The following is a 24564-nucleotide window of genomic DNA, read 5'->3' as shown; positions in this document are numbered from 1 at the left end:
ATGTTCATCACCTGAAGTATTTATCCTTTCATTGTGTTACAAATAATCCAGTTATACTCTTAGTTATTTTTAAATGTACAATAAATTATTGTTGACTGTAGTTACCCTGTTGTGCTATCAAGTACCAGATCTTATTCATTCTAATTAACTATATTTTTGTACTCATTAACCATTCCCACTTGCCCCCCACCCCCTGCCAATTTCCTTCCCAGTAACAATGGTTACTTCCTTCTGGTAACCATTGTTCTACTCTCTATAAGTTCAGTTGTTTTAATTTTTAGTTCCCACAAATCGGTGAGAACATGCAAAGTTTGTCTTTCTATGTCTGGCTTATTTCACTTAACATAACGATTTTCAGTTCCATCCATGTTGTTGCAAATGACAGAATCTCACCTTTTTATGGCTGAACAGTACTCCATTGTATAGAGGCACCCCATTTTTTAAAATCCATTCATTTGTTGATGGACATTTAGGTTGCTTCCAAATGTTCGCTATTGCTAACAGTGCTGCAATAAACATGGGAGTGCGGATATCTATTTGATACACTGATTACCTTTTGGGTATAAACCTAGCAGTGGGATTGCTGGATTATATTATAGCTCTATTTTCAGCTTTTTAAGGAACATCCAAACTGCTCTCCATAATAGTTGTACTAATTTACAGTTCCACCAACAGTGTGTATGAGGGTTCCCTTTTCCCTATATCCTTGCCAGGATTTGTTATTGCCTGTCTTTTGGACAAAAGCCATTTTAACTGGGTGAGATGATATCTCATTGTGGGTTTGATTTGCATTTATCTGAAGATCAGTGATGTTGAGCACCTTTTCATATGCCTGTTTGCCGTTTGAATGTCTTGTTTGAGAAATGTCTATTCAGAGCTCTATTTGGCGATTTTACATTAGATTATTAAGCTTTTTTCCTACAGAGTTGTTTGAGTTTTTATATATTCTGGTTATTAATCCCTTGTCAGATGAATACTTTGCAAATATTTTCTCCTATTCTGTGGATGTCTCTTCACTTTGTTGATTGTTTCCTTTGCTGTGCAGAGGTTTTTTCACTTGATGTGATCCCATCTGTCCAGTTTTGCTTTGGTTGCCTGTGCTTGTGGAGCATTACTCAAGTTGCTTTGGCTGCCTGTGCTTATGGGGTATTACTAAATAAATCTTTACACTATCCAATGTCCTGGGGAGTTTTCCCAGTGTTTTCTTGTAGTCGTTTCATAGTTTGAGGTCTTAGATTTATGTCTTTAATCCATTTTTATGTGATTTTTGTATACGACAAGATAGGAGTCTAGTTTCATTCTTCTGCATGTGGTTATCCAGTTTTCCCAGTGCCATTTATTGAAGAGACTGTCCTATTCCCAGGACAGTTGATGATTGTTGACGATTTTTGCATCAATATTCATCAGGGATATTGGCCTGTGGTTTTATTTTTTGATGTGTCTTTGGTTTTGGTATCAGGGTATTACTGGCTTCATGGAATGAATTTGGAAGTATTTCCTCCTCCTCTATCTTTTGGAATAGTTTGGGTAAGATTCTTCTTTAAATATTTGGTAAAATTCAGCAGTGAAATGATCAAGTCCCAGGCCTTTCTTTGCTTGGAGACTTTATTACAGCTTCAATCTCATTATTTGTTATTGATTTGTTCAGGTTTTGGATTTCTTCTTGGTTCAGTCTTGGTAGGTTCTATGTGTCTAGGAATTTATCCATTTCTTCTGGGTTTTCTAATTTACTGGCATGTAGTGGCTCATAGTAGCCTCTAATGATCCTTTGAATTACTGCAGTATTAGTTGTAATATCTCCTTTTTCATCTCTGATTTTATTTATTTGGGTCTTTTCTCTTTTTTTCTTAGACTAGAAAATGGTTTGTCAATTTTGTTTATCTTTTCAAAAACCAACTTTTTGTTTCATTGATCTTTTGTATTGTTTTCTTCATTCCAACTTGATTTATTTCTGCTCTGATCTTTATTATTTCTTTTCTTTTACTAATTTTGGGTTTAGTTTGCTCTTGCTTTTCTAGTTCTTTAAGATGCATCATTAGATTGTTTGAGGGTTTTCTCTCTTTTTTTTTTTTTTGATGTAGGTGTTTATAGCTATAAACTTTCCTCTTAGTACTGCTTTTGCTGCATCCCACAGGTTTTTGGTATGTTGTGTTTGTATTATTATTTGTTTCAAGAAATCTCTAAATTTTCCTCTTAATTTCCTCATTGACTCACTAGTCATTCAGAAGCATATTGTTTAATTTCCATGTGTTTGTATAGTTTCCGAAATTTTCCCTGTTATTGATTTCTAGTGTTATTCCATTGTGGTCAGAGAAGATACTTGATATAATTTCAGTTTGTTTTTGAACTTTTAAAGATGCATTTTGTTGCCACAATGTATGGGCCATTTTTGAGAATTATTAATGTGTTGAGGAGAAGAATGTGGATTTCATAGCAATTGAATTAAATGTTCTGTAAATGTCAATTCAGTCTATTTGGTCAATAGTGCAGCTTGGTTGATATATCTTTGTTGAATTTCTGTCTGAATCATCTGTCCAGTGCTGAAAGTGGCATGTGGAAGTCTTCAGCTGTTATTGTATTGGGGTCTGTCTCTTGCTTTAACTCTAATAAAATTTGTTTTATATATCTGGATGCTCCAGTGTTGGGCACATATATATTTACAATTGTTATGTCCTCTTGCTTAATTTACCCCTTTATCATTATGACCTTGTCTCTTTTGGTAATTTTGTCTTGAAGTCTATTTTGTCTGATACAAGTACAGCTACTCTTGCTCTTTTTTGGTTTCCATTTGCACGGACTATCTTTTTCCATCCCTTTCTTTTTAGTCTATGCTTGTCTTTATAGGTGAAGTGTGTCTTTTGTAGGCAACAGATGATTGGGTCTTTTTTTTTAAATCCATTCAACCACTCTGTGTCTTTTGATTGGAGAATTTAGTCCATGTGTACTCAATGTTATTATTGATAGGTAAGAACTTAATCTTGCCATTTTGTTGTTTTCTGGTTTTGTGGTCTTCTCTTATTTCTTTCCTTACTTTTTTTGAAGTGAAAGTGATTTTCTTTGGTAGTATGTTTTAATTTCTAGCTTTTTACTTTTTGTTGTATCTGTTTATGTTTTTCGATTTGAGGTTACAAGAAGGCTTGCAAATAACATCTTATAACCCATTATTTTAAACGGATGACAACTTAACATTGATTGCATAAGCAAACTAACAAACCAGCACAGAGAAAACTAATAAAAACTCTACACTTTAGCTTCATCCCCTTACTTTTTAACTTTTTGTTGTTTCTATTTATATCTTTATATCTGAAAAGTTGTTGGAGTTATTTTTGATCAGTTCATCTTTTAGTCTTTTAACTCCAGATATGAGCAATTTACACACCACAATTACAGTGTTATGATACTCTGTGTTTTTCTGTGTACTTACTACTACCAGCGAGTTTTGTGCCTTCAGATGATTTCTTACTGCTCACTAACATTCTTTTATTTCAGACTGAAGAAATCCCTTTAGTATTTCTTATAGGACAGGTCTGATGTTGATGGAATCCTTCAGCTTTTGTTTGTCTGGGAAAGTATTTTTCCTTCATATTTGAAATGCATTTTTGTTGGATATACAATTTCAGAATAAAAGGGTTTCTTTCCTTTGACACTTTAAATAACAATTTCCCTGTTTCCTGGCCTGTAAAGTTTCCACTGAAAAGTCTGCTGCCAGAGGTACTGGAACTCCATTGTATGTTTTTTTGTTTGTTTGTTTATTTTCTTTTGCAGATTTTAGGATCCTTTCTTCATTCCTGACCTTTGGGAGTTTGATAATTAAATGTCTTGAGGTGGTCTTATTTGGGTTGAATCTGTTTCGTGTTCTATAGCCTTCTTATACTTAAACATTGACATCTTTCTCTAGGTTCGAGAAGTTCTCATTATTATCCTTTCAAGTAAACTTTCTACCCCTTTCTTTCTCTCTCTCCCTCTTCTTTAAGGGTGATAAATCTTAGTCTTTTTGAGGCTATTTTTTAGATCATGCAGGTGTGCTTCATTTTTAAAAATCCCTTTTTCTTTGTTCTCCTCTGACTGCATATTTTCAACTAGCCAGTCTTCAAGCTCACTAATTCTTTGTCTTGTTTGGTCAACTCTTCTGTCAAGAGAGTCTGAGGATTCTGCAGTGGGTCAATTACATTTTTCAACTCCAGAGATTTTGCATGATTGTTTTTAATTATTCTAATTTCATTGTTAAGTTTATCTGATAGGATTCTGTTTGTCTTTTCTATTTTATCTTGAATTTCACTGAATTTTTTTTAAAACAACTATTTCGAATTCTTTGTCTGAAAGGTTACATATCTATCCCTGTCTCTCCAGGATTGGTCCCTGGTGCCTTATTTAGTTCGTTTGGTGAGGTCATGTTTTCCTGGATTGTCTTGATGCTCTTGGATGTTTGTTGGTGTCTGAGTTAGGTATTTATTGTAGTCGCTAAAATCTGGGCTTGTTTGTACCCATCCTTCTTGGGAAGGCTTTCCACGTATTTGAAAAGACTTTGGTGCTGTGATCTACGTTTTTAATCCCTGCAGCCGTATCTGCATTAGGGGCCACTCAAAGCCCAGTAATTTCATGGCTCTTTCAGACTCTTAGAAGTACCACCTTGGTAGTCTTGGATACAATCCAGAAGAATTTTGTGGATTACCAGGCAGACTTTTTTTCTCTTACATTCTCCCAAACAAATGGCCAGACTCTCTCTCTCCTCAGCTTTCTGCAGCTGGGTGAGGGGTGACACAGCAACTCTGTGGCCACCACCACTAGGACTGTACCAGATCAGACCTGAATCCAGGACATCGCTGAGTCTCACCCAAGGCCCATGGGGTACTGCCTGGGTACCACTGTTGATTATTCAGGGCCCAAAGGCTCTGTAGTCAGGAGATGATGAATCCTTCCAGTAATGGGACCTTCCCTTCAAGGCAGTGGATTTTCCTTTGGCCCAAGGTGTGTCTACAAACGTCACCTGGGAGCTAGGGCCTGGAATGGGGGCCTCATGACTCTGCCCAGTGCCCTATCCTACTTTGGCTGAGCAGTTATCTAAGTTGTAAGATAAAGTCCTCTGTACTCTTCCCTCTCCTCTCCTCAAGGGGAAGGAAGGAGTCTCTTTTGGAGCTGTGAGCTGTGCTGCCTAGGGTTGAGGGAGGGGTGATACTAGCACCCTTAGTTTCCCCAGCTGGTACCTCACTAGGTTGTGTGCACCCCAAGTCCAGTGGCGACAAGCCAAGCACAGCACCAGGACTTGCCCAGGAATTGTAGTCCTTCCATCGTAGACAGCCTTCAAGTTTATTTAGGACCCCAGAGCACTTTAGCCCATGGTGGTGAGGCTTGTCAGAACTCAGATTCTGATCACTGGGATGGGTCGTACCGCTCTGTCTAGGGCTGGTCTAAATATTCCCTCCATGGGCACTGGTTGTGTTTTGCCTGTTGTTTTTACTGTGACAGGGCAGCACCGAGTTCCAATACCAAGTCCTACAGTCACTGTGCTCTCCCTCCCAAGTGCATGCATTCTCTCTCTGGGGCACACAGCCACTGCAGGGGGATGGGTGAGGGGTGACATCAGCAATTCCAAATGATCTTTTCCATCCTCTTCAGTGCCTCTTTCAATGATATGGAGTTAAAACCAGGTACTGTGACCACTCACCTGAAATTTGGTTCTTATGAAGGTGCTTTTCTGTGTGGACAGTTGTTCAATTTGGTGTTCCTACAGGAAGGATGATTGGTGGAGTCTTCTATTTGGCCAGCTTTCTCCACTCTCACCCAGGCATTTTTATTATTATTAATGCAGCAGAGCATCAGTTTTCTTTTTGGCCTAGAAGTTTCAGAAAGCTGGAATTTCTGTAAGGAGATCTTGATAAACTGCAGTGAGAGGGAGCCTTACTTTGCTGATAGGACCATCAACTTAATGCTGAAATGCAACTAATTATGAGACTGAAGCAAGAGCTTTGGCTAAACTTCCAAAATGATGACACAATTTTTGCAACTTTTGTCCACAGGTTTCACGTGGCAGGATGACTATACTCAGTATGTGATGGACCAGGAACTTGCAGACCTCCCCAAAACCTACCTGAGGCGTCCTGAAGCATCCAGCCCAGCCAGGTAAGTGTGGACGTGGCTTGTTGCTCCTTGCTCCCAGGACACAGCCCACAGCTATTACACTTATTATTTGTTTGTTTTAATGTAGCAAAGCACCCACCATCTTTCTGGTGCAGATGTTTCAGAAAGTTAGGATGTCTGTAAAGAAAAGGTTGGTTCTCATGAAAGAAAGTGATATTGGGGTGACCCTCCAGTAAGAGACATGCCCAGGGGTTCATTTTTCCATGAAACTCTTAGAAAAATCCTGCATCTTCAAGGCCTTGGTCGAAAGCAGGTAACTCAATAATTCTCATTTCTCAATAAGAAATTATTTTTGCTTTAGACAAAAAGCAGAATTAAATTGTGAAAGTCTTTATCATCCTTTCCCAGAGCATAGCAACCTACACTGAGCTAAATATATTGTTCCATATTATCTTATTTTGTACTCAAACTATGTGGTAATTACTAATGTCATACAAACGATGTGGTAATGTCATACATACCATGGTCTAATGTCATGCCCATTCTTGAAAGTGAGGAAATTGAGTCATAGGGAGGTTAAAAAATTAATCTAAAGACAAACCACAGTAAGAAAGCTGGCACTGTCGGATTCCTGAGCCATTGTGCTATTTTTCATGTTTAAAAAAAAAACATGAAAATGACCTTTACTAAAGGTTTAGTTTGAAAAGTCCATCCATTTTTCCCCGACAGAGAGACTATTCCAGAGCCACAGTCTTTAGAAAGATTCCAGTAATACAAAATTTAGATGTCTGCTTTCATGCTCATGGCCATCTGATAGGGAAAGCAGTTAAGTGTCCTGGCAGGATCAAGAGTGAGAACGCCTGGAGAACTGGTAACCGTCCCCTAGCACGCGGCGCACACTGAGGGCGGGGGCTGCGTCTTTCCTCAGAACGCGGCGCACACTGCGGGCGGGGGCTGCCTCTTTCCTCAGAACGCGGCGCACACTGAGGGCGGGGGCTGCGCCTTTCCCCAGCATGTGGCGCACACTGAGGGCAGGGGCTGCCTCTTTCCTCAGAACGCGGCGCACACTGAGGGCGGGGGCTGCGTCTTTCCCCCACGTCTGGCGCACTCTACGGGCGCGGGCTGCCTCTTGCCCCAGAACGCGGAACACACCGGCAGGGGGGAGGCTGCCTCTTTCCTCAGAACGCGGAGCACACTGAGGGCGCGGGCTGCGTCTTTCCCCAGAACGCGGCGCACGCTGCGGGCGGGGGCTGCCTCTTTCCTCAGAACGCGGCGCACGCTGAGGGCGGGGGCTGCCTCTTTCCTCAGAACGCGGCGCACGCTGAGGGCGGGGGCTGCCTCTTTCCTCAGAACGCGGCGCACGCTGAGGGCGGGGGCTGCCTCTTTCCTCAGAACGCGGCGCACGCTGAGGGCGGGGGCTGCCTCTTTCCTCAGAACGCGGAGCACGCTGAGGGCGGGGGCTGCGCCTTTCCCCAGCATGTGGCGCACACTGAGGGCGGGGGCTGCGTCTTCAGCACGCGGCGCACACTGAGGGCGGGGGCTGCGTCTTTCCCCAGAACGCGGCGCACACTGAGGGCAGGGGCTGCGTCTTTGTGCTTCTGTGCCTGGTGTATCTACCTTTAATACCTCTTTCATCAAAGAGAATGTGTTGTTATAGTCTATAAGACTTTTCTGTAGGAAACCAAACAAAAACCCACCGAAATGTTTTCAACTTGAGCTGTGTTGAATTTCCATTTTGGATGTGTTCAAACTCCTTATACTCCTCTCTAAACTGCACTGGGGGCGTTGTGCACTGCCCCAATGACCTTGAACTCCATCAAGTATAGGGATGGGTTGGACGTCCAAGAAGGGCAAGGAACAGAGGGCTAGAAGAATTGGGAAAACCAAGCAAGGGATGGCTCCTCCTCAGTCTGGGGGGTGCAGAACAGGGCGAACAGAAGCTGCCAAATGTGGGAGGAAAGGGGCGCCGCCGAGAGAAGAATCCAGGGAGGACCTGGCTCTGAGAAGTCAAACTCAGCAACAACGCTAGAGAGGCACCTGGATTGTGCCTTCTAAACAACCTTAAATGTGGTTATTTGAAAAAATTGCCAGTTTTTATTATTTAAAACAGTGCCAGTTTTATTATGAAAAATGGTATGTTATCTTTGTTTTATGAATTATAAGTGAGATTAAAAGCTTAAAATACAAGTGCTTTGAGATTGGAATTTTCTCCTTCCTTCCTTCCTTCCTTCCTTCCTTCCTTCCTTCCCTTTCTTCTTTCTTTCCTCTTCTTTTTTTTTGGCTCTTGCTTCATCACCTAGGCTGGAGTGCAGTGGCACGATCTCGGCTCACTACAGCCTCCACCTCTTGGGTTCAAGCAATTCTCTTGCCTCAGCCTCCTGAGTAGCTGGGACTACAGGTGCACGCCACCATACCCAGCTAATTTTTGTATTTTTAGTAGAGATGGGGTTTTGCCATGTTGGCCAGGCTGGTCCCGAAGTCCTGACCTCATGATCCGCCCACCTTGGCCTCCCAAAGTGCTGGGATTACAGGCATGAGCCACCATGTCCGGCCGAGATTGGAATTTTCTTTGTGAATTTCCTGTATATGGTCTTTGTCTGTATAAAAAGGACTTTTTGTATTTTTCTCTTTGTTCCTTTTATTATAGGTTCTTTATATTTCAGGCTGGCAACTTTTCACATATTATATTTTGTAAAAATATTTTTATCAGCCTGGAACGTAGATAGCACTAGCTATGGTTGCAAATAAAAACAGAGAGCTCTTACCATTCTGTAGGCTGGATTTCTAAATTCTTTCTTTGTGAGTGTTGAACCCAGGCAAGAGCAATTATCCCTGCCCCCAAAACAGAGGCCCATTTAGGGAGGCATTGGCTGGATATTCTCCAGACTCCTTTCCTCCACACTCCCGTCCCCCGCCCTGCGATGGACTTCATACCTGTAACCTCCATCGGGTCCTTGGGCCTCTGGCTTTGGTGGGGTTTGGAACAAGCTGCACTCAGCATGGAGGGCAGAGGAGTCTGGGCACGTTCCCCAGCTCTTCCCCAGGCATGACTGCCTGGGGACAATCACTCCCTCTCATGCTGTCCCTCCTGCTGACCCAAAGGCCTCCCTTGTTCTGCCGGTGCCTTCCTCGTGCCCAACTCTGACACCTACTGAGGGAGGTTCCCATGAGGCCCTGCCCAGGAGAGAGTAAGAAACAGTGTGGCCCATTGTCTTCCTCAACAGTTGCCCACAATATTTCCTCATGGAAATCTGATCGTTTTTCTTTTTTTCCTAAAATTTCTGGAAAACTTCTTTTACCATTGAAATGATCTACTTTCTAATATATTTTTTGGGAATGTTCTTCATTTATAGAGCATTTTCATTGTCTTCCACGATTATTGGTAAAATATGCTTATACTGTTGTGCGATTTGGGGTATTTATAAGCTATCCTTTATTAGCAGATTTCCACATTTGTTAATGCAGCGTAGCGAATGCTATTCTCTTGTTGATGAAAAGAGTCAAACTGTAAAATATTTTTAGAGATGTATTCTGAGCCAAATATGAGTGGCCATAGCCCGTGATGCAGCCCTCAGGAAGCCCTGAGAACATGGGCCCAGGGTGCTCAGGGTGCAGCTTGGTTTTCTAGATTTTAGGGAGGCGTGAGACATCAATCAAATACATTGGTTTGGTTCAGAAGGTGGGACAACTCAAAGCAGGGGCTTCCAGGCTGTAGGTGAATTCAGACATTTTCTGGTTGACAACTTGTTGAGTTTATCTGAAGACCTGGGATCAACAGAAAGAAAATGTTCCAGTTAAGATAAAGGATTGTGGAGACCAAGTTTTATGTGCAGAGGAAGCTCTCAGATAGCAGATTTCAGAGAGAGCAGGTTGTAAGATGCTTCTTATTGGACCTAAAAGGGTGCCTGGCTCTTGGCTGATTATCTCCTGGAGCTGGAAAGGAAGGAAGGAAAACAAAGGGGAAAGGAGATCCCTACAGAATGTGGATTTTTCCCACAAGACACTTTGCAGGGCAAATTCCAGGTATTGCAAGGAAATATATTTTAGGCTTAAATATTTTGATTTTTTTCCCTTGTCTCATAATGTTCTGCCAGAGTCAGACTGAAAAGTAAGTCACGATATATCGGGTCAAATAAAACCCATCTGATGAGAATTTACGGTTTGTAGGGTATGACTCCCCAGACCTCTCAGATAGGAATTTGGGCAAGAGAAAAAATCAGAGCTTAGTCCTCACTGTTATGGTTTTTAAAATTACTCAGCACATGTGTAGTTCTATTCCTTTGCCACTGTAAACTTACTTTTTCTTTAGCCGGGTGTGGTGGCGCCTGGCTACCCAGGAGGCTGAGAGAGAGGATCACCTGAGTCTGGGGGATTGAGGCTGCAGTGAGTCAGGATCACACACAGCACTCTAGCCTGGGAGACAGAGTAAGACTCTGTCTCAAAAAAAAAAAAAAAATCACTTTTTTTCACCCTTGTAACACGATTTTTAGAAAGAATTATCTCTTAGATTTTCTTCTTTTTGCTATTCTCTTACTTTTAAATAAAAAAATTCTTCAGTAAAACTTATTTATGCTATTTATCATTTTTAAAAAATAATGAAATCACATAAATAATTTGCTTTTGAGCATAATTTTAACATCATTCTATAACTGATGAATTCTCACTTGCTTTTGTTCTAAATTATCTGTAATTGTCATTTATATCCTTTTCAAACAATAAGTGTTTTGTAGGCTTTTCTATTTTTTCATATTTATGTGTTGTTTTTAAACTTCAAATTAGTGTCTAATTCTACTGCATTTTAGTCAGAATGTGACTTTGTTCAACTTTTACTCTTTGGTAATTTTGAGGTTTTCTTTAGCCTAATTGATACCATACTTAATTTTCAATTGGTCTTCAAAAATATATTTGTATAACTATTTGCAGGATACAGATTTTTATAAATAGTTTATAATTATATAGATATGATGTGTAATTAGGTAAAAATGTAAGTGTCAATTGTATTACTTCAAATCAACATGTCCTTATTTATATTGTGACTTTCTGAAATTTCTCAGACAAAAACAGTATTTCTGTGAGTTTTCCTTTGGGGGTTGATGTGTTTGGCTTCACAGGCGCTGAGGCTCTGCTGCTTAGCACACAGGGGCTGCGTCAGCCCGTCCTCAGCATCCATCATTAGCGGATTGCTGTTTAAATGGTGCCTGCGTCTCCCTTAATGCTTGTTGTCTTGGATTCCATTTTCCTAAATGAGTAGGTCCTTTCCTGCTTCCTCTTTGTTTTTGTTGCCTGGTTAATCCATGGCTATCTTCAGAATTTGACCTTTGGGACTGTTTCTGTTTGAAACTCAGCTTTTATAAGATCAAGTGGTGTTTCCAAAGCCGCTTGGGTCAGGTCGGAGGGCGGGTTATAGCAGCAAGGGGACTGATTTCCTCTGTGGGGCTTTTTCTTCTCATATGTGGATTGTGGCTTGTTTGCCTCTTCTTTAGTATTTATAATTTTGTCTTATTTTAGATTTAATTTGTGGCCATCACCTCTAGATTTTCAAGCAATTTTAAAGTAATGGATTTGTTTCATTCCTGTTAAAGGGATCATCGTGTTCTGATTCCTGCTGCATGATAAGGAACCATGTTGGCTTTCATTGTCCTCACTCCCCACTCCCAGGAGCTGCTTCTAACCAGGCTCCCCTAGTGCCAGCCTGTGCCCTTCACCAGATGGACCCTGAGCCAGCATTTGTTGGATAAACGGTGGTGAAGGACAGAATGCGTGATCTGCCCATGCCTTTGAATTCTTGCATGGGTAGCTGCACTAACCAAGAATGTCACCTGGCTTTCTCCACTCCATGTGTATTCAGAGCATTCTGAGCTTCACAGCTGAACAAGAATCCACAATGGGCCAGTGACATAGTAGCTGGTGTTCTTCACATAAGGCAGTTAATCTCTGGAGATTGAGTAACTTGCTGAAAACCAATCATCCATTCATGAAATAAAGGCGACATTAGAATGAAGTCTTCAGAATTCCCAGCCGTGTTTTTGGGCTTACCAGAGTGGCAACCAGAAGCTCATTTCTCCTGCTGGTTCTTCTCTTCCCACACATGAGGTCCCTTAAGCAGAGTAAGCCCCATGAGAGAAAGCCAGAAAGAGATGCAGTGTGGAAAACCAGCAAAGCAGTAAGTATGAGTGCCCAGTGTGCGGAACAGAGCTCGCACCTAAGGGGTCACCAGGAACCTGAGAACATGCTAAGGGCTAAGAGACCTTGCGAACCGAGAGCCTGAGAACATGCTAAGGACTAAGGAGGACCTGAGAACATGCTAAAGCCTAAGGAGAAGCTGAGAACATGCTAAGGGCTAAGAGAGTCAAGGAAGGGGAACCTGAGAACTGAGGACTTGAGAACATGCTAAGGGCTAAGATAACCAAGAACCTGGGAACATGCTAAGGGCCAAGGAGGACCTGAGAAGCCAGAACCTGAGAAGAACGTGCTAAAGGCTAAGGAGGCCTGAGAACCAGGCAACATGCTAAAGGCTAAAGAGAACCTGGGAACATGCTAAAGGCTCCTGAGGCAGGAACAGGGACAACGAACACCAGCTGTGTATGTGAGCACCGACGACGTCACAGAGAACTTCAGGTGGCCATGAAGGTTGGATGTAAAACATAAGATGGGCCTGTAATTTGGAATTTTTTCCTTTAACAAACTGGGTGACAATCTAGAATATCTCATATTATTGTGAGCCTAAGGCCAGTGTGTGCAAGTGGAGAAGGGAATAGCTACTAAGTGTAAAACATTTTTCATCATTTTAAAGTACAAAATTCATACGTATGAAGTTTTGACCTACTTCAAGCTGGATGACAGAGCAAAAGGCAATGTGCGGGTTAATTGCTACAACACCACGAGGCACAATGATAAACACCCTCATTGCTGTGACATACTGCAGTGCCACAAACAAGTCCCCAGGCATGGACAGAGGTGAAGCAAAGATGAATATGACAATTTAAAGGTACATTTATGAGGTGGTTCCATCTGCATTGATTAGCAATTAGTGAGAAAAGTAGACAAAATACCAGAAAAGTAAATTAACTGCAGTTAAATTATACTCTGACAACATAGAACATGAAATTTCATCCATTAAAAAATGGCCAAGGAAACTATAGCCATGATTTGAGATGCAAAGGACTGCGAAGGCCTTGATAATTTATATACCTATTACATCTGTATCAGTGTAACTTGAAAAGTGATATTGTTTGGCTGTGTCCCCACCCAAATCTCATCTTGAATTGTAGTTCTCATAATCTGCACGTGTCGTGGGAGGGACCCAGTGGGAGGTAATTGAATCATGGAGGTGGCTGTCTCCATGCTGTTCTCGTGATAGTGAGTGAGTTCTCAGGAGATCGGATGGTTTTATAAGGGACTTTCCCCCTTTGCTCCTTGCACTTCTCTCTCCCGCCACCTTGTGTAGAAGGGCGTGTTTGCTTCCCCTTCTGCCGTGATTGTTGTTTCCTGAGACCTCCCCAGCCATGCTGAACTGAGTCAATTAAACCTCTCCTTTATAAATTACCCAGTCTCAGGTATATCTTTATGAGCAGTGTGGGAACAAAGTAATACAAAAAGGCACTAGAAATAAAAACATGGTGGGTTTATCATTGAGATAATCAAGCAAAAATGGGATATTTTAATAAGCCCCATGCAGTTATCACACACCTAATGTTAGTGATCTGTTCTCGAAAATCAACATCCTACATGGAAACAGTACTTGGAAACCTATACCATTACTGTATGTGGGAAATTTGTAATGAGTTCCACATCCACTCAAGCCCCAGTGTATTTCCTAAAGTGTTTCTAAATCACACTAAAGACCCATATACAAGTACCAGATGGTCATGTTTGGATAGAAGACACTTCTTGCTGATACCCAGAAGTGGAAATTGTTCTTAGCAAAGCGTGTGTTTTATGTGAAGTAATACTGCCTCACTCAGCACCTGCAAAGTCTGAGCTGCACCTCCCTCAGGCTATTAGGTGATGCCACAGCACTGTGTTTGGAGACATACCCAGAGTTTTTCTGAATATGATTTTTTTCAGAATGTATTGTCAAATTCTGTGAAAGGAGATACACATGCACACGCACACACACACATACATGTATATACATATATATGTATACAGGTGCTCCTTGACTTATATCTACCCCTGTGCCTGCCTGGGGTGCCTGGGCTGTTCATATCCCTCATTGTGGAGCTCTGCTGGGGATGATGTCCTTCAGTGTCTGTATTCCTAACAGAGCCATAAGTCTACCTTTGTATTTGAAGGATATTTTCATGGGATATAGAATTCTGGGTTACTTTTTTTTCTTTCACTACTTTAAAAATGTTTTCCATTGTCTTCTGGCCTGGAGCACTTCTCAAGGAGAAATCTATAGTCGCCTTTCCACTGGCATTGGGGGCGCTGGATTCAAGTCCCCCAAGATCCTCACTAGCTGTGGGCAGGGCCCCAGGGGTGCCTGGGGAGCTACATCTCGGTTGGGTGTCTGGGCAGCAGACTCTGTGGTCCTGAAGTCCAAATGCAAGGTCTTGGGAAAACCCCTCGTGGGGAAGTGAAGAGATGGGTTTGGCCGAGGAGAGGTTGGACTCAGTGTGGTCACGACAGAGGCCTCAGGAGTGCTGACCCCTCCTCAGGGGCTGGGGACCAGTGTGGGATGCAGACCTCCCCAGATGGGGTATAAACGTGGGTGAGGCAGACCCCCATGGTGGAGGGCCATTTCGGGAGGGGAACGCAGCTGTGTGGTGATGACACTTGCCCCCAGCTGCCTCAGGGACAGTGGTGCTCAGTGGCCTGCCAGAGTTGACGAGACAGAGCTGAAGGTCTGGGGAAACCAAGGCAGCTTGAGTTCACAGGTCAGAGTATAAAAGAGAAGAGTGTACAGAGAGCCCTGGAGATTTTCAGCCACTGCTGAGGATTTGGTAGATCACTGATGATCTTGTGTCTATGAGGGAAAAGAACCATCCAAAAAAATGAGAGCAAACAGTATCTGACATTCACACAGGATGCGACATAGTGCCTCTTCAAACCTATCAGACTTGCAAACCTCATAATTTCCAGATAATTGGGTAGAATGCCCACAGAGTCCTGTCTTAGTAGTGAGGAGTAATTTGTCATAGATAATTGCTGCTCTGATACTGCCAAACAAGACTTAAAAGTAAGAACCGAGAGGGTTGAACTGGTCCCAAGCAACTTAACTGAATGCCAGAGCAAAGGTAAATAATATTTATGGGAATGCAAATGTCCATCACCCAATAAGGTAAAATTCACAATGTGAATATATAGACATGGATTATCTGGCATGAAAAGGAGCAGGAAAATGCAACTCATAAATTCATCAGTGTAGACACAGAACTGACACAGACACTGTAAGTAGGAGACAGGAAAATTTCATGGGTGGAATGGATAGCAGATTAGACACTGTGGTAGAAAATATTAGTGAACTTGAAGACACAGCAATAGGAACTATCCATAAGGAAACAAGGAAAGATAATTAAAAAAAATAAAAAACACCAGTGAGCTATGGGACACGTCTAAAGGCCAAATATCTGTATAACTGGAGTCCCAAGGTGGGAGAGACAGGAACAGAAAAATCATTTGAAGAAATAATGAGGAAAATTGTTTCAATATGATAAAAATGATAAACTCACAGACCCAGAAAGCTCAATGAGCCCCCTAAAAAAGAAACATGAAGACTAAGAAATATCATAATCAAATTTCTCAAAACCAATGATAAAAAGCCAACCTTAAAAGCAGTCAGAGGAAAAAAAGGTGCATTTCATGGAGAGATGAGATGAGGAAGGCCACTTGAGAATGCTCCAGGCCAGAAGATGATGGAAAGCATTTTTAAAGTACTGAAAGGAAAAAAAAAAAAAAATCAACCCAGAATTCCATATCCCATGGAAGTATCCTTCAGATACAAAGGTAAAATTATGGCTTTCTCAGAAATATAGACGCTGAAGGACGTCATCTCCCACAGAGCTCCATGGCCAGGGCTGGTAAAGCCACCGTTCTGGCGGAAGGGAAAGGTGCCAGATGGAAATAAATGAGAGAGCACGCAAAGGCAACTGCATCAATCGATAGACGGTATTTTCCTGTCACTTAAACCACATTTAAAGAAGTTGATTGTTTAAACAAAAATGATGAAAGTGTATTGTGAGGTTGATAACATAGCTGTCAACAGAATTCATGTCAACACCTGCATCAGAGCTGGAGGGAGAATTGCAAGTATCTATTTAAGGCTCGTATTTCATATGTTAAGTGGTGTGATGTCCCTTGGAGGCAACCTGTGGTCAGTTAAACGTGACTGTTATACAATAGCTGTAATTCTGTCTTCTTGCCCTAACGAGGATCTAGAGTTAGGTGTTGAGAAGGCCAAGGCAGAGCCATGCCCCAGGGCTCTGAGGCAGCTAGTGCCTGGGCGCTCAGGAAAGTACCTGCCTCCAGCTTGGACCTAGCCTCTCCCTGGCCTGAGAGAAGCAGATGGCAGCTGACCGCACCTGCAAAGCCTGTTATGAGGGAGGCCTGAGTCTTGTGCTGGCAGTGGGGCATGGCGCCGGGGCCTGTGGTGTCTGGACCGTCCACTGCAGCACAAGTCGGACCTGAAGTGATGGGTCGTCACTGAGCATGGCTCTCAGCGGGAAGGGGATTTGGGAGCGTTGCTGAGGGTGGCAGGTTCACGAAGGGCCCTGCTCTTGTCTATGGGCAGCAGAGCCGGGCAGCACGGGCCCCCAGACTGGCCCATCTTTTTAATAGTGATGCCCGTTCTTTTATAGGCATAAATGTGGCACTCAATTAATTTATACAAACGAAAAATAATCAGAATTGAAAGCTCTTTGGTCTGTGTCTAAACTCCATGTCTACGAAATCTTTGCATTTTATTAGAAGCATGGTGTGTGCGTGCAGGCGCACAGACACACGCACTCACAAACACAGACACATGCGCACACACGCACTCACACCCCTCACACACACACACACTTACATAAACTCACACATGCACATGTGCGCGCGCGCACACACACACACACACACTTTTTTTTTTTTTGAAACAGGGTCTTCCTCTGTTGCCTGAGGCTGGAGCACAGCGGCACCATCACAGCTCACTGCAGCCTCAAGTTCCTGGGCTCTAGTGACCCTCCTACCTCCACTTCCCAAAGTGCCAGGATTATAGCTGCGAGCCCCCGTGCCGGCCTCACATTATATTCCTTATTGTTGTTGTTGTTGAGACGGAGCCTTGCTGGAAGGTGGGGGGGGCGGAGGGGGGCGGGTGCAGTCACTCACGCAGGTGTTCTTAATCCTGGCTGGTAGAGGCGTCTCCTGTGGGAATTCTCTTCGTTATTTAGGAGCATGCTCTGGGCCCTTTTGGTCATGTGCAAAAAAGCAAAGGCCTCCCTGGGGGCTGTAAAGCTCTGGGCGGCTGAGTCCTGGGCGCAGAGACCATCGGCAGAGTCTGCAGGTGAGCTGGGCAGGTAGGAAGGCCATGCCCATCGTGTCCCAGGCTGAGATGCTGCCCCGTGGCTCAGGCAAGCTCTCCGCCACAGCTGAGGGTAAAGGGGGACAGGGCGCAGGCTTGGGGGGCCGTGGATGTCCTCCCCCCATGCCCAGGCCTCCACCAGGGCTCCCCATAAACATGGGGAGTCCTGACTCTGTCTCTGCAGGGGCCTGTTGGGCATTACCGTGACTTTTCCAGTGAATCTCCCTGGTTCTGCTCTTCCTTTCCGTGTGGCTGCACAGGCTGGTGATGGGGGCCCCACTGGGAAGTGGCCGCTTTCTCAGGGACCCTGAGCATCATTAGTGGGGGCCACATGTGGCTGACACGTCCAGCTGCCTCCTGGATTTATGCCTTCAGCATGCAGCTGTCCCGTGGGGCCCCTGGCCAGCCGTGCCTGGTTCTTGGCCTTGTCCTCGCTGGCCCTACCCCTGCCGCCCTCAGCAGGGTGGGCACCATGTGTGTCTGCCCACGGGAAGCGTCTTATGTGTTTGTCCTAGCCTCAGGCGTCCCTGCCCTGCATGGTGTGCGTGCACTGATGGCAGTGCGTGAATCACTGTTTAACAGCAGGGACTGCAGTGGAGGGGCTGAGAGCACTGCATGGACGTCCCGAGGCTGCGGTGAAGTACATCAACCTAAGGCCTAAAATAGTGCACATTTATCAGGCGAGAACCTGGTTCCTGCCTTTTTCAGCTTCTGGGCCGCCACCTTCCTTGGTCTACCCACAAACCCAGCAGAAGCCATGCCAAGTCTTGGGCCCCCCATGCCCACCCGGCCTCTGGCTGCCTCCGCCACCTGGAGAATTCTTGCTGAGCCTGCAGCCAGTGCCTGCAGCTTCCTCCCTTTCTCCCCTCACCTTGTTTCCCGCGTGTTGCTTTTGCTTCCTGTCTTCAGCTCTCAGCAGGGGTCATTCGTCCATCCCCACAACCATGAGGCAGGTGCTGTTAGCCATCCTCGGGCCAGACACAGGCTCGGGGGCCTGGGAGAAGTTCAAACCCATGTTCACAGAGCAGCAAGGCCAGGCCGGCCACTGAGCCTAGCTCCCAGCCCCTCGCATGCACCCAGGCACCACAGGGGACAGGGCAGCTCCGGGCACCAGCAAACATGTGGTTGATGTCTGGTTTCTTTTGCTTTTTCAGGCCCTCAAAACACAGCGTTGGCAGCGAGAGGAGGTACAGCCGGGAGGGCGGTGCTGCCCTGGCCAAGGCCCTCCGACGCCACCTGCCCTTCCTGGAGACCCTGTCTCAGGCCCCGGCCTCAGACGTGCTCGCCAGGACCCACACGGCACAGGACAGACCCCCCGCTGAGGTGACCCTTCCACTTCCTCCCCAGGCCGGGGTTGGCTTTTCCTCCAGGGTGCAGGTACCTGGGCGTGTTTCCTCGGTTGCTGGCTCCTCTTGACTTTGCGCCTGTTTCCCGGGCCAGCGGGCATCCTGCGAACAGGGCTTCGGTGTTCCTGGGGCCCCTTAGAGTGACACCTGCTCCTAGTCCAGCCACCCCCACAAACGCTTAGTCCTCAGGGTGAGGCTCTGTAGGATCTTTCTTGGGACAAGGTGTTGTGACTCCAGAAAGCCCACCCTTTAAACCACAGACAAACACCAGGGAGGTAGAGGAGATAGGTGGCTGCTCTTCACCCTTTGGGAAGGGACCTGGGACAGCAGTGGACACTGAAACCCGACTGAGGGAGACTGAGGGTCCCTGAACATGGCTGGAATTAGGGGGCACCACGTGCAACTACTGCGTCCAAGGAAAGCTCCTGCTCCCTGAAGCCCGCCCCAGGGGCAGCCCAGGGCAGCGTAAGGGCTCCGTCTGCCTGTGGGCATGAGGGTCTGGGCGCCAGAACAGAAGGTGATGCCCTGGGCACACAGACCCCAGACAGGCTCGGAGGCGAACCCCAGGAGTGTTTATGCAGGGCCAGTGGGAGCTGCAAGGACCTGCATCACAGAGCCACCCAACACCCTTCAATATGCGAAGCCCACTCGACATCTTAAGGACACGGAATTAGGAATCTCAGTAGATTTTGTAAATGGAAAAGCAGGCATGATTTTTATGATGACTTGTTAGGCCAGAGTTCACAGGTCCCACATTGCCTGGAAAGAGGGAGGGATGAGAGCTGCAGAAATCACCTTTGGAGCCCAGCCCCACCAGCTTCCTGGGATAGGATTTTAGACCAGGTGTTGAGGCCCAGGATGGCCCTGGGGACCTTGGGGGTTTGATGGCGACGCTCACACACTCCTTTTCTGCCAAACGTTAGTTACATCAGCTCTAATTTGACACACTTTCCTTTCTAAGATGGAAGCCGTGCTGGTGTGAGACAGGAAAGTCTGAGGACCCTCTGCATCCTCTTGGACTCCTCTGGGGCCTCACCAGGAGCTGTGGCCCTGGGATATGTGTGGGAAGCAATGTGGGCCCAGTTTCTATTATGTTCCTGCCATCGAGCCATTGAAATGACTTAAGTTAACTCTGGGCAACCCCCACAGACCTTGAAAGGTAGAGTCCTCCCAGAGGACACGCGGCCGCTAAGCTCAATCCGAGGCCAGCTTAGGGGCTTGCTGGAACATTGCACCAAGCGTGGGAACCACAGGGTGAGTTTCCACAGAAGTTGGCCCCACAAGGCGGCACGTTCGGTGCAGGCAGGTGAGGAAGCTGAGGCACTTCTGTGTCTTAGCAGGTGGTGCCCAGGGAAGGCCCAGCCTTGGCCCCATGGTTCTCTGGAGCCTTTCTGAGGGCAGCTCCTGGGCAGCTGTCTTTGCTGTGGCCTTGCCTCTGTTCAGGAGGATGTCACAATAATGTTTGAATGCAGAAGCCAGGCTGTCCACGGCCGCCAAACAGAGCCCTGACGCTGGCCCAGAGCCATGCAGGGGCCACGGGGAGCCAGACCCACAGGCCACTGTTGAGAGGCTGCTCAGGAGCGCCCAGTGGCACCTGGGCCATATTCGTGTTTTCCCTGATCATGGACTGTGTTTCCTGGTTGGTTGAAATCACCCCTCATGGTGGAGGGTGGGCGTCTTCAGCCCTTGTGGAAGTGCAGGGTCATGGGGCTCGGTGGGCCCCAGGTCCCCCTCTAGGGTTAGGCTCACAGTGAGAGGCCAATCCCAGCCCTGCGCTGTGCCAGGCCCACCTCCCATCAGGACCACTGGCTGGCCTGAGAAACATGCCCTAAAGCCTTCCAGGAGCCTGTGGGAGCCTCTCTGTGTGAGCCTAACCCTAGAGGGTCTGGTCCACTTAACACTATTTTAAACATGCTAAATTTAAAGTTGTTATTCATTAACTGAGAACAACTAAGCACCTTTGGTGTGCCAGACATTCTGCTGGATTTTGTGGATGCAGAAGGTGGATTTCATGCAGCTCTGTCCTTGGGTCAGAGGCTCCTCCACCCACTGCTCTGGGGCCAGGGGGAGCTGCTCAGCTTCTGTGCCTCGAGTCCTCAGATGTAAACGGGGGGTAGTGGCCCTGGAGACGTCGTGAGAGCCACGTGTGAGGCTCCTCATGGAGTGCCCAGTCAGGAGTAGCTGTAACCGTAACTATCGTTGATAAAATAATCTTTAAAAAATGAAATGGAAATTAGGTCAAGAGTTTGAAACTAGGCTCAGTGGAGGTCTCCCACTCTGATGAGAGGAATCAGAGGGCGCCAGGACGCTGGCAAACATATTCCCTCCGCACACCTGTGCCTCGGCACCGCAGAGCAGGTCTCAGCACAGCATGGCGGAAACTGGCATTTCTCCCACCCTCTTGAACGTTGGTAATTTAGCACCTCCAGCTCTGAAATCATTGCTTTGTCCTCCTCTGCCCCGTTGTGCCTTTATCGGAAGGGCTGTGGGGCCCTATGCTCTGCCTCCACTGCTGCTGTGAGATTTCAGGCTCCTGTAACGGGGCTGTGACATCACGTCCCCAGACACTGGAAGTGAACAACCAGTAAAGTAACCCACGTGCAGTCCAGAGATGGTTTTAGTAACATACGAGGGAAGGGGGTGGCGTCATTAAAAGTTTCAGAGACTGAAGAAATTTGAGTGAAAGGAAATCAGTTGACACTTTTCTGTGAAGCGGTTTCCCGTCTTTCCCGCCTGACTTGACGGTGGCGTGCTCACCGAGACTGATGTCCAAGGGCCCTCATCACGGGCTACTGAATAGAGACAGGCAGGAGCGTAGCCTTGGAGGCTCATCCAGTGCGCCTCAGACGGGCCAGTGAGCGAGTTGTCACCTGCAAACAGCATTTGGCTTCATTCAATGGGAGCCTCAGTTGTTCCATTTTGAACCCATCATCATGCTCCTCCTTCGGTTTCGGTTATTTTATTAAATAGCCCTAGCACTAAAATAAAAGAGTCAGAGTTAGAATGGAATTTGCTTGTGGGACAAGGGGCAGCATGGATTCTCCTCCAGGGTAAATTGAGTGCCTTCAGTGCTTCCCTGCCCTCAGCAGCTGGACGTGAGGTCGGCCAAGAAGCCGCGACATCCACACATTAGAAATGAACTGTAGCAAGTTGCAGAAACTCGTTGAGAGTGAAGGTCTTTGGTGGATATTGGGCAATTCATGCTATGAGCCATTGGGAGGTGTCCTAGTGCTGCCCCATGAGATGGCTCATAGCAGCCCCTGGGGAAAGCAAGTTCCTGCCAGAGACAGGATGCCTTCCTAGGCCGAGCACAGTGTGCTGCATGTCCTGGGACACTCTCCAGGTGCTCAGTGGCTCTGCTGGACTCAGCAGCTCAGTGCTCATCAGGCCAAAGGGCCCGTGGCCTCGTCACACTAACCAGTTGTATTTACTGAAGTCTTTCCATTCCTGGCTTACTGCACCAGGATTCCAGCACTAGCATTCTCAACACACGCCCTGGAGTGCTCTGGAAGCAGCCTTCCCCATACACGGGGCGAGTGTGGCGGCCTTCCCCATACAGTGGGTGAGCAGGTGGCCTTCCCCATACAGCGGGCGAGCGTGGCGGCCTTCCCCATTGGGGGCGAGCGTGGTGGCCTTCCCCATACAGGGGTGAGCGTGGCGGCCTTCCCCATACAGGGGTGAGCGTGGCGGCCTTCCCCATACAGCGGGCGAGCGTGGCGGCCCTCCCCATACAGGGGGCGAGTGTGGTGGCTGCCTCTGCACTAGAACATCCCTTCTGTTGGGAGCTCGTGAGGGGCCATTGGGGGTTGATCTCTTGGGGTGCGTCTCCCGACACTGCCCCTCCCCAGGGCTGCTGGGTGCATGGGGGAGGGGCATCTTCCACCACTGGCCCATCTTACCTGCTCTCCACTTCAAGAAATAGGAATGGGAGAGGGGTGTGGGCACCGCTCATGTCAAATATTCCACCAGCAGCCAGGGTCCACCTTCTGATAAGTTTGGCTCTGTCACCTTGGAACCTCCCACACACGATGGTCGGCCTCGCAGTGCTGGTCTCTACTGTTACTCAGCATAATTATCAGGAAGTCATTCTTTCCCACTCGGAGGTGTCCCAGTTTGAATTAATGAGTTCCGTGGTCATTCCAGCACACAGACATTTAGCACAGCCGTCAAACGGTTATTCAGAAAATGAGCACTTGGTGGCATTTTGGCTTAGGTATTTTTCTTCTTTGTTAAGATAGATGCTTCTCAGAATTTAAAAAAATGCATGAAAATCGAGAACTCATTTTTTTTTCTGTCCAGTGTTTAAATGAGGAGAAAGCTCTTAGTCATCTCGCTAATGAACAAAGACTGAATAAGCGCAGGAAGTGCATGACCGGAGGCTGCAGCGCTGCCGTGCAGATTTTGCTGCCCCGTAAATATAGGGACTTAGAGATCTGGGCCGCGGCTTCTCCCCTCTCCTCTCAGCTGATGAAATATTTTAATTGGAAATTTAAGCTTTATGTACTGATGATCTTTCAAGGTACAATCAACTTCTTGTGAATTATTTTATAAATCATTGTTTTCTATGTATCCATCATCAAAAATGAAACTCTAGCGTAGACGGAGAAATATCCTAAACATATTGCCTTTCAGGGCCTTCATGCTGGTGACGTCATAACAGAATTATTTTATTTTATTTTATTCCACTGGGAATAAAATCATGCGCTTTCCTTTGTTCATTAGTGAGATGACTCAGATTTTTCTCCTCGTTTAAACTAATCGAGCACTTATTGATCACTAAATCAAGGTGTCGTTATGACGTCTGCATTGTGAGTGTGGTAATGCTTCCTGTTTTATTGACTACAGTAGCACCAGTTCACAGTCCTTGAACTCATCATGCAGAACACTATAAATTCCCTGTCCACTCTGTGTTACTGAGGAGGTTTAGTCAGAAATTCATTACTTACCAATACCATTAACTAGCAGATTTATTTTGGAAATGTTTAAAAAACATATTTAACATACAAGAAATGGTGCAGGGTTAATGAAATGGTTAAGGAAAGTTAGTTTCTGCCCTTTAGGGTTTTACAGTTTTACTGGGTAGGAGGGAGAAAACAAACAAGCAAAAAATACAATTAAAAAATTAAAGCAAGTGCTGTGGTGGAGGGAACACGGAAAGTAAAAGCGCACTCATGCCAGAGGGGGCAGGTGGCCCAGGCGGGCTCCTGACAGAGGGTGCAGGTGGGCCGAGGTGTGGTCATGCCAGAGGGGGTAGGTGGCCCAGGCAGGCTTCCGAGGGGACGGCCTTGGGGGACGACCAGGAGGCACCTCCTGCAGGTGTATGATGGACGTAGGGTGCAGAATGTCAGGAGCCCATTCCCCTCCCACCCCAACCACATGAGTGAGCCCCCGGGAGAAATCTGCCAGGAGACTATCCCCCTCCCACCCCAACAGCACCACTGAGCCCCAGGAGAAATCCGCCAGAGCTGAGGACACAGGAAAAGAGGATGAACTGCATTCCAGAAAGGGATGGATGAACCCATTCCAGGGAGAGAAGACCACAGCTTCTTTCATGCGCATTGCAGTGGAATAAGCAGAAGCCAGTCACAGGAAGTGGGGAGAATTCCGCCTAAATTTTAAGAAGCTCTTGAGGTGCGTGGA

General features: G+C 46.0%; 1 protein-coding gene across 3 annotated transcripts in view; it reads left to right on the top strand.

Moving 5' to 3' along the window:
* PTPRN2 (protein tyrosine phosphatase receptor type N2) overlaps window positions 1-24564 on the top strand; it is a 901057-nt gene that overhangs the window by 330752 nt on the left and 545741 nt on the right. For all 3 annotated transcript variants that reach the window (XM_032753238.2, XM_058428604.1, XM_032753237.2), the window contains 2 exons: window positions 6018-6120; window positions 18733-18901. In XM_032753238.2, the coding sequence (XP_032609129.1) occupies window positions 6018-6120; window positions 18733-18901 (272 nt within the window). The remainder of the gene's footprint in view (window positions 1-6017; window positions 6121-18732; window positions 18902-24564) is intronic.

Source organism: Hylobates moloch, unplaced genomic scaffold, assembly GCF_009828535.3.
Source record: "Hylobates moloch isolate HMO894 unplaced genomic scaffold, HMol_V3 SCAFFOLD_1, whole genome shotgun sequence".
NCBI classification, from domain to species: domain Eukaryota; kingdom Metazoa; phylum Chordata; class Mammalia; order Primates; family Hylobatidae; genus Hylobates; species Hylobates moloch.
The sequence above is the reverse complement of the archived record's forward strand: the minus strand, read 5'-3'. Positions and strand labels throughout refer to the sequence as shown.